A 9,285-nucleotide genomic window follows, 5' to 3' on the forward strand; every position below is an offset into this window, starting at 1 on the left:
CAAGCAGATTTGAGCCGCTTCTGCCGCCGCTCCAGCAGCCAACGAAAGCGGACGGTCGTGGTGGTGGGGGGGGGGCAGCGAGGGGGGCGAGGAAGAGAGGCCGTTTCCCACCCCGCCCCGCCCATTTCCTTGGAAAAAAACAAAAGGAAACGGAGCGGAGCGCGAGGTCGGTTTTCCAAGCCCGGACGCCCCCCCCCTCCCTCCTCCTCCTCCTCCTCCCCTGCCCCCCTCCCTCCCGGGCTCCGTCCCTCCTCCCTCCTCCCCCGCCCGCGCGCGAAGCCTTTATAATGTGGCCCCTCGACGGATCGGATCCTTCCAGCCCGCTGGTCCTCCTTCGGCCGGAGGACAGAGCCGCCCCCGCCCAGCAGCGAAGGGACCGCGCCCACCGCCCGCCGTCCGCCCGACGCCGCTCGCCTCCGCTCGCCCCGCGTCCGCTCTCGGCCGCCGTCGTCGTCGTCGTCGTCGGGCTCCCGTAGCTTCGCCGCTTTGGGCCGCCGTCCGTCCGTCCGTCCCGCCGCTTCCGCCTCTCGCTCGGCGTCGATCCCCAGAGCTGCGTCCAGCTGGAATGAATAGACCTGAGCCCCCTTTCTGTGCAGAGGAGATTCCGCAAGCCCGAGGCGACTTTTCATGGGGAGCCGTCGCGGCTGCCGCCCCGCCGCCCGCAGCCGCCGCCCCCGCCGCGCCTGATCCGGGGCTCGCTTACCCGCCGCCGCCCCCGCGCACCAGCCGGCCCATCGTCCCCAGCCGCTCCCCCAGCCCCGAGCCCGCCTTCGCCTTCTGCCCCGGCGCCGCAGCGGCGGCGGCGGCGGCGGCGGCCCAGCCCGGAGGCGCGCTCTTGGGCTCGGCGGCGCCCAGCCCGACTCCCAGCCCCGACGCCGCCGCGGCGGCAGCAGCAGCAGCAGCAGCGGTCTCGGCCGGCTATGGCTACGGCGGCGGCGTCCCGGGCCGCGCCGAGGGGAAGAGCAGCGGCGGCAGCGGCGGCGAGGATTCGCGCATCCGCCGCCCCATGAACGCCTTCATGGTCTGGGCCAAGGACGAGAGGAAGCGGCTGGCCCAGCAGAACCCGGACCTGCACAACGCCGTGCTTAGCAAGATGCTCGGTAAGGGAGGGAGGGAGGGAGGGGGGACCGCGGGACTTCCCATTCTCCCCTTGACACACACACACACACTCTTGCGGGACGGCGGGGCTTCTCTTCCCGCAGCACTCTTGATGCACACACAGTACACACGCACACACACACGCACACACACACACACAGAGAGAGAGAGAGAGAGAGAGAGACGGGATCCCCATTCCCACCCCCCGCTTGTCACACACACACACACACACACACACACACACACACACACACACACACACGGAGACGACCCGCGTCCCGGGCTCCTTTTCCTACTCCTCCCTGACACACACAAATTACACAAACGCGGGATTCCCCTTCCCACTCTCTCCTCCCCCCCCCGTGACACACATACACACACGCATGCACCCGGCGGGCGTCGGGGCCCCCCTTCCCACTCCCTGCTTGTTACACAAATACACGGACGCGACTGCTCGTCTGGGATCCTCTTACTACTCTTCCCCCCCCTCTCTCTCTCACACGCACAAACGGGGTTCCCCTTCCACTCCCCCTCCGTGACATACACACACGCATGTACCCGGCGGGCATCGGGGCTCCCCTTCCCACTCGTTACACGGACACACACACGCACACACGCACACACACGGACGCGACGCGCGTCTGGGCTCCTCTTCCTCCTCTTTCTCTCTCACACACAAAAACGGGTTCCCCTTTCACTCTCCCCCTCCGTGGCATACACACACGCATGCACCCGGCGGGCGTGGGGGCTCCCCTTCTCACTTGTTACACACACACACACACACACACACACACACACACGGACGCGCGTCTGGGGTCCTCTTCCTACTCTTCACACACACACACAGGGTTCCCTTTTCACCCCCCTCCCTCCCCCATACACACACGCATGCACCCGGCGAGCGCCGGGGCTCCCCTTCCCACTCCCCGCTTGTCTCACACACACACACACACACACACACACACACACACACACACACACACACACACACACACACACACACACACACAGCTTTGCTTTCGGGAACCATTCTAACTAACTTTGCAACCAACTCGCTGTGGAACTCCCGGCCACCAGATTCCGCCTCGGGAGAGCGAAAAGCGAGTTCCCGGAGGACAAGCGCAACAAGCGCAAGCGAGGTGGAGGGGGGCTGCTAAGCGCTCTCGGGCGCTCTAACGGCGGCCCTGCGCTGTAAGCGGCTCTTGTGGTCCATCCTGGAAGAGCGGAGTTGTGATCTTCCGAGACCTGATCTCTCTCTAAAAAAAAAACAAAAAAACACCACTTTGCTTGCTAACCACATTGGCGGGATCGCAGGAATGGAGGGGTGTGTGTGTTAGCATGCTTAGGGGGAGCAAAAATTGGCTGCAGGAATTTGGGAGGGGGAATCTTGGTCCAAAGTTGAGAAGAGGGGGGGGCTTATGAAATGAAGATGGGTGGATGGCTAGCTTGAGGATTCTGGGAGTTGAAGTCCACGTATCTTAAAGTTGCCAAGCTTCAGAAGGATTGCCCTATGAAAGAAGACGTTTTGGGTTGATTTCTCCCACTTTTTAAGTGTGTCCCTAGAACCACAGAATTGAAGAGCTGGAAAGGACCCCAAAAGTCATCTAGACCAACCTCTGCCACTTAGGATTAACCCAGCATTTCTGATTAACAGAGGAATTTTATCCCGACTGACTCCGGATGCAAGCAAGATCAGATCTAGGCGTACATGGAGCCCAGTCACTTCCCAGAGGTTTATCTTAATTATTCTGAGCCCAGCTCCGTTCTATTTAGGAACATTTTTCATCCTTATAATAATCTAGGGAATCAACTGAGACAGGACAGAAGAGATTTCAAACCACTGAGGTCTATTTTATTTTTTAAAATTGAAATTCCAAAATCCTTTGGAATGTTTTTTTTTAAAAAAATAAACTTAGACCAGATAGGCACTTAAAATTAAGAGAAATTCTCTTGAATTTCTCCTGAAATTTGACTGCTAACTGAGTTCACCCTTTCATTTACACGCTAACTGCTCTTGATTTCCATTCTTGCAAGTATTTAGAGTTTAAGCACATTATTTGGGGTGATTAGATGACCCCCCCCTCGAAGTGATTTCCAACCCTTATATTCTAAGACATGATGAAATGGCACATCTGGAAACAACTACCAAATATTTGATGCTTAACAAAGTAGCAGACAATTAGGATTCAAGTACTAATAAAGGAGAATAGCTCAAGGTAGAAATGAGGAGTCCTTGGTGCTCTCTGAGCTTAGTTGTTTTCTTGCAGACGTTTCATTACCCAACTAGGTAACATCATCAGTACTCAGGTATTCATATCTTGAGGGAAAATGGCATTTATGGAAGCCTTTCTTTGGTGCTCAGGAATCTGGAGGCAAAGCAGCTGTTGTGTTCACACAACACTCTTAACTCTACCCTCTGTGCTCACCCAGCACATTGGATCATAAACTAACCAACTGGGCTGGTTTCATATAACATGCTAAGCCGCAAAAAGGAAATGTGTGAGGTTACGTCTAATCAAGCTTCATATGTTGCATAATTGCATCAAATAGATCTTTAACTGCCTAGCTAGGTTAAGCATAGTGGAAGTTAAAACAGTATTAGGTTCTCTATTGATTGAGATTATTTAAATATAGTCCCATTTAAATTATTAATTATTATTATTATTTAACACCTGCAAACATCTGCCTATCCCCAGTCCTTGGGAAGGGCTGGATCGGGGGATAAAAAGGCCAAATCCAGTAAAAACGTCGGCTGATTCTGCAACCAACTATAATTTATTAAATGTTGATATTGCCCGAATATCAACAATTCTATTATTTATCTATTTATATGCTCCATTCTGGGTAGGTGTGAACTTAAATGGGTAGGTGTGAACTTAAATGGAGGTGTGGTAGGTGTGAACTTAAATGGTAGGTGTGAACTTAAATGGACTCCAGAAGATGGTAGAGGACAGGAAGACCTGGAGGAACATTGTCCATGGGGTCGCAATGGGTCGGACACGACTTCGCAATTAACAACAACAACAACAACATGCTCCATTCTGGATTGGGAACATTTCTCCCAATCTCAAACAAATGGACTATATTGGCCCTTGCAAACCAAAATAGGGAAAATTGTTCCTCTTGTCCTAGATATAAAGCTCACCATAATGATTAGCAGCTATTGATAGCTTGATCCTCCTGGAAGTTATTGGCTGTTAACTATCTTGTGGCCGTGAGTTTCACATTTTAATATCTCCAGCGTGCAAGGAAATCTCCCATTATTCAGTGTTCTTGGCCAATCCCGGGTATTCTCCGTTCCCCATGCTATCAATAATTTTATCCATATTTTGATCCCTTTTCTTCACTCTCTTTATGGGACCGACTGTTGGGGAAGCGCCATTTCTAAATCGGATCTCCATTGTAACCGCTATAGACAACACAATTTGGCTTTCGATATTAACCAAGACAATATGGAAAATGAACTTAAGAGCTTTTTTTTTTTAAAGAAATATTTTTACGCTCTAGTGTTTATTGTCTCTGAGCCATTTTTTGTCTTTAAATGCTTGAAGGGATTGTAGTGAAATTAACTTGCTGTAGAGTATCTTATTATTATTATTTTCGCTCTCTCTCTCTCTCTCTCTCTCTTTAAAGTGGAACTTGGCTCACTCATAAGGTTTGAAAAAGGTCCAAATTACAGCCTCACAGTTTCTGGAAAATGTTCCCTAAACAGCGCGCCCCTTCATGTAGTGAGTCACAATTTGGAAGTTGTGCACCTTTAAAAAATCAGTTGCCCCTTCCAGAATCCACAAAACCCTCTGACTGACTTTGCAATTTACGGCTGAGTGAAAGAAACTAAGTTTTTTTTGAATGCAGCATTTGGGGTGATAGAATAAGGACACTGTGTTTTTTTAAATTAAATTAAATTTTATTTGTTTCCCGTCTTTTATTACTTTTTACAAATAACTCAAGACGACAGACATATCCGACACAACTTCCTTCTCCTATTTTCCCAGCAATAACACCCCTGTGAGGTAGGTTGGGCTGAGAAAGAATGACTGGCTCAAAGTCATCCAGTCAGCTTTCTTGCTTAAGGCAGAACTAGAACTCACGGTCTCCTGGCAATTGGCCCAAAGTCACCCCACTGGCTTGCATGCGTAAGGCAGGAGTAGAACGCCCAGTGATTGGGTCAAAGTCATCCAAGTGGCTGTGATACCTAAGGCAGGACTAGAACTCACGGTCTCCAGGTGATTGATCCAAAGTTACTCAGCTGGCTTTCACGCCTAAGATGGGACTAGAACTCACACTCTCCTGGGGATAGGCCCAAAGTCATCCAGCCTATCCCTTCATGCCTAAGGCGGGACTAGAACTCACTGTCTCCTAGTGATTGGCCCAAAGTCACCCAGCAGCTTTTGTGCCTAAAGCAAGACTAGAACTCCCAATTTCCTAGTGATTGGCCCAAGTCACCCAACAGCTTTCATGCTTAAGGCGGGACTAGAAGTCACTGTCTCCTGGTGATTGGCCCAAAGTCACCCAGCAGCTTTCGTGCCGAAAGCAAGACTAGAACTCCCAATCTCCTAGTGATTGGCCCAAAATCACCCAACAGCTTTCATGCTTAAGGTGGGACTAGAACTCACTGTCTCCTGGTGATTGACTCAAAGTGACTCAGCCACTTTTCATGCCTAAGGCGGAACTAGAACTCACAGTCTCCTCCTTTCTCACCTAGACTAAACTGCCTCTCTTTATCCATCCTTATTGGGGGGAAAAAAAGGCAGAGGGTCCTTTAAAAGACACCTCCATAGCTAAATTCAAGATACAACGAGTGTTCTTATGAACTGTGTGCGTTTCTCAAAACACTATCGTACCTTAAAGACAGAGAGAGATTCAGTTGTAGAGACTCATGGATCACAAATAACTCCGTGCATCTCATTAGAACCGGATTGCAATCTGTGAAAAGAATTGGCAGCTAAGCTTATTAGTTGCCAAAGTGCCCCCCAAATTATCACTTCGCCATAAGTCCTCGACTTATTGACCACAACCGAGTCCCAAATTTCTGTTACGAAGCGAGACATTAGTTTAGTGAGTTTTGCCCCACTTTATGACTTTTCTGGGGATCACGTGACCCCGGGGACAGTACAACCCGTCACAAACGCGAGTCAGTTGCCAAGCATCCCGAATATTGATCACGCGACCACAGAGAGGCTGCAACGGTCGTAAGCGTGAAAAACGTCCATAAGTCACTTCCCCCCCCCCAGGGCTGTTGTAACTTCAGTCACTAAATGAATTGTTGTAAATAGAGGACACCCTGGATCTGCTAGAGACCCTGATACAGAATCTTAACCAAGCAAGCAAATTCTTCAGAGCTCAGGTCATGATTCAGGGGGCAGGGGACGAGGGTCCAAAACCTCAAGATAGGGGCGGGGTCACCATTGCACAATTGCAGCCCTGTCCCATTCTTGCATGTATTGCAACCGTGTTGCATGTTTAAAATAAACATGGCTCACCCCCATGGTTGCAACTGCTATTATGACTTTAGGGACCCCTCCCCACCCCTTCGGCCATCCCTGCTTAGACTTACTCTCTTAAACTACTTCTCAAAGTGGTATACCAGGAGTCTTCAAACTTAGCTACTTTAAGACTTGTGGACTTTAACTCCCAGAATTCCTCAGCCAGCCGGTTGGCTGGCTGAGGAATTCTGGGAGTTGACGTCCACAAGCCTTAAAGTTGCCAAGTTGGAAGACCCCTGTGGTATACAGAGAATCCTTGTCTATCTGTATGTTTAGCGGCCACTCAAAGCTACAACAGCGCTTACAAATGTGACTTAACAACTGGTCCTTGCAGCAAACAACCATTGCAGCATCCCAACGGTCATGTGATCAAAATTCGGGCACTTGGCAGCCGTCATGTACTCACGACGGTTGCGGATCTTAAAGTCATGTGTGCCGTTTGCGAGTTTCCCAGCCTGCTTCCGACACGCAAAATCGATGAGGGAAACCAGATTTGCTTAAGGACCACGTGATTCTCTTTAACAACTGCAATGCTTTGCTTAACCACCGTGGCAAAAAAAAGGGGGCACAGTTTACTTAACCACCATTTTACCTAGCAATGGACATTCTGCTCCCAATTGTGCTGTAAGTTGAGGACTACCTGTATGTAAATACAGTTGATCCATTTTGGGGCAGGAACTTTGCACGCTTCAGTCATGTGCAAACGGCCTGGCCAGTTTTATCTGCTAAAGCCTTGAACTATTGGCTGTTAGTGGGACAGCAGCATCTTCCGAATAATAGAACAGAGTTGGAAGGGATCTTGGAGGTCATCTAATCCACCCCCTTGCTCAAGCAGGAAACCCTGTTCTATTTCAGACAAGTGGCTGTCCAATCTCTTCTTAAAATCCTCCGGCAATGGAGAACCTACAACTTCTGCAGGCAAGCTGTTCCTCTTATAAATTGTCCACAGCTGTCAGGAAGTTTCTCCTTAGTTCCAGGTTGTTTTCTCTCCTTGGTTAGTTTCCATTTCTTGTCCTGCCTTCAGGTGCTTTGGAGAACAGCTTGACTCCCTTTTCTTTGTGGCAGCCCTTGAAATGTTGGGAGAGAGCTATCATGTGCCCCCTGGTCCTTCTTTTCATTAAACTAGACATACCCAATCCCTGCAACCATTCCTCACATGTTTTAACGTGCCCTCTCTCTTCTCTTTCGGACTCCCAGGCCAGGCGTGGAAAGCCTTGAGCGCCACTGACAAGCGCCCCTTCGTGGAGGAGGCCGAGAGGCTGAGGATCCAGCATCTGCAGGACCACCCCAATTACAAGTACCGTCCCCGCCGGAAGAAGCAGGCCAAGAAAATCAAGAGGATGGAACCGAGCATCCTTCTCCACAACTTGCCCCAGCCCTGCGGCGAGAATTTTGCCATGGGCCACCGCAGCACCGCCAGCGGCGGCCTCGGCCACTCCCAGCCTCCCCCACTGAACCACTTCCGAGAACTGCGCTCGATGGGGTCAGAGATGGAGAACTACGGCCTGCCGACCCCGGAAATGTCCCCTCTGGACGTCCTCGAACAGGCGGAGCCCGCCTTTTTCCCGCCCCACATGCAGGACGACTGCAACGTGATGTCCTTTCGGGGTTACCACCACCCTGCTCCTCCTCCTCCTCCACCGCCGATGGAGTTTTCCCCGGAGAAAAACCTGGGGAGGAACATGGTCATGGGGTACCCTCCCAACCCGCCCTCCCACCTGGCCGAAGCCATGAGGACTCCCCAGCCGTCTGGGATGTACTACAACCAGATCTGTGCCGCGGGCGCCGCCAACGGGCTGTCGGCCCACCTGGGCCAGCTGTCCCCTCCTCCCGAGTCCCACCAGCTGGAGGGCGTGGAGCACTTGAACCCCCACGAGCTGTGGACAGAAGTGGACCGCAACGAGTTTGACCAGTATTTGAATATGAGCAGGACTCGTCCGGATCCGTCCGGTTTCGCCTATCATGTTTCCGTGTCCAAAGTGACTCCCCGGAGCTGTGAGGACAACAGCCTGATCTCAGCCTTGTCCGATGCAAGCAGCGCTGTTTATTACAGCGCCTGTATCACTGGGTAAATGTTTCATTTAGGGAGAGGTTTGGGGCAGCCCCCCCAAAATGGGGCCGCTGTCATCTCTTCTCTAGGATGCTGGGAAATTCGAGTTGGATGGGCCTGCTCAGCATGCTTCCCGTTCGGTTTCCCAGGATTCCTTGGGCAAAGCTATGACAGTGAATCTACTGTGTTTTCCCAAAAATAAGACTTAACCGGGAAAATAAGCCCTAGCAAGATTTTTCAGGACGCTCATAATATGAGCACCACTCCAAAAATAAGCCCCAGTTAAGATCATGAGCCAGATCAGGGATAGGCAACCTTGGCTCTTTTATGACTCGTGGACTTCAACTCCCAGAATTCCTGAGCCAGCATGAGGGCACTATGGTCCCCTCATGACTTGTGGACTTCAACTCCCAGAATTCCTGAGCCAGCATAGGGGAACTATGGTCCCCTCATGACTTGTGGACTTCAACTCCCAGAATTCCTGAGCCAGCATGGCTCAGCTTGGAAACCTCTCCCTTTTCCCTCAGCATGGCTTGCTCAGGAATTCTGGGAGTTGAAGTCCACGAGTCATAAAAGAGCCAAGGTTACCTATCCCTAAGCCAGATGGAGGCATTTAGTGCCGTATTTCCCCAAATATAAGCCCCAGTCAGA

General features: G+C 51.2%; 1 protein-coding gene across 1 annotated transcript; it reads left to right on the plus strand.

Annotated features, from left to right (window-relative positions):
- Positions 1 to 305: 305 nt before the first annotated feature.
- On the plus strand, positions 306 to 9,019 carry SOX18 (SRY-box transcription factor 18). The gene is made up of 2 exons (XM_039326957.1): positions 306 to 1,100; positions 7,782 to 9,019. The coding sequence occupies exons 1-2, from the start codon at positions 566 to 568 to the stop codon at positions 8,654 to 8,656; spliced, it is 1,410 nt and encodes a 469-aa protein (XP_039182891.1). The 5' UTR covers positions 306 to 565; the 3' UTR covers positions 8,657 to 9,019.
- Positions 9,020 to 9,285: the final 266 nt, after the last annotated feature.

The sequence above is a fragment of the Crotalus tigris genome, unplaced genomic scaffold (genome assembly GCF_016545835.1).
Source record: "Crotalus tigris isolate CLP2741 ecotype Arizona unplaced genomic scaffold, ASM1654583v1 scf7180000024347.1601321, whole genome shotgun sequence".
In the NCBI taxonomy this organism is placed as follows: Eukaryota; Metazoa; Chordata; class Lepidosauria; order Squamata; family Viperidae; genus Crotalus; species Crotalus tigris.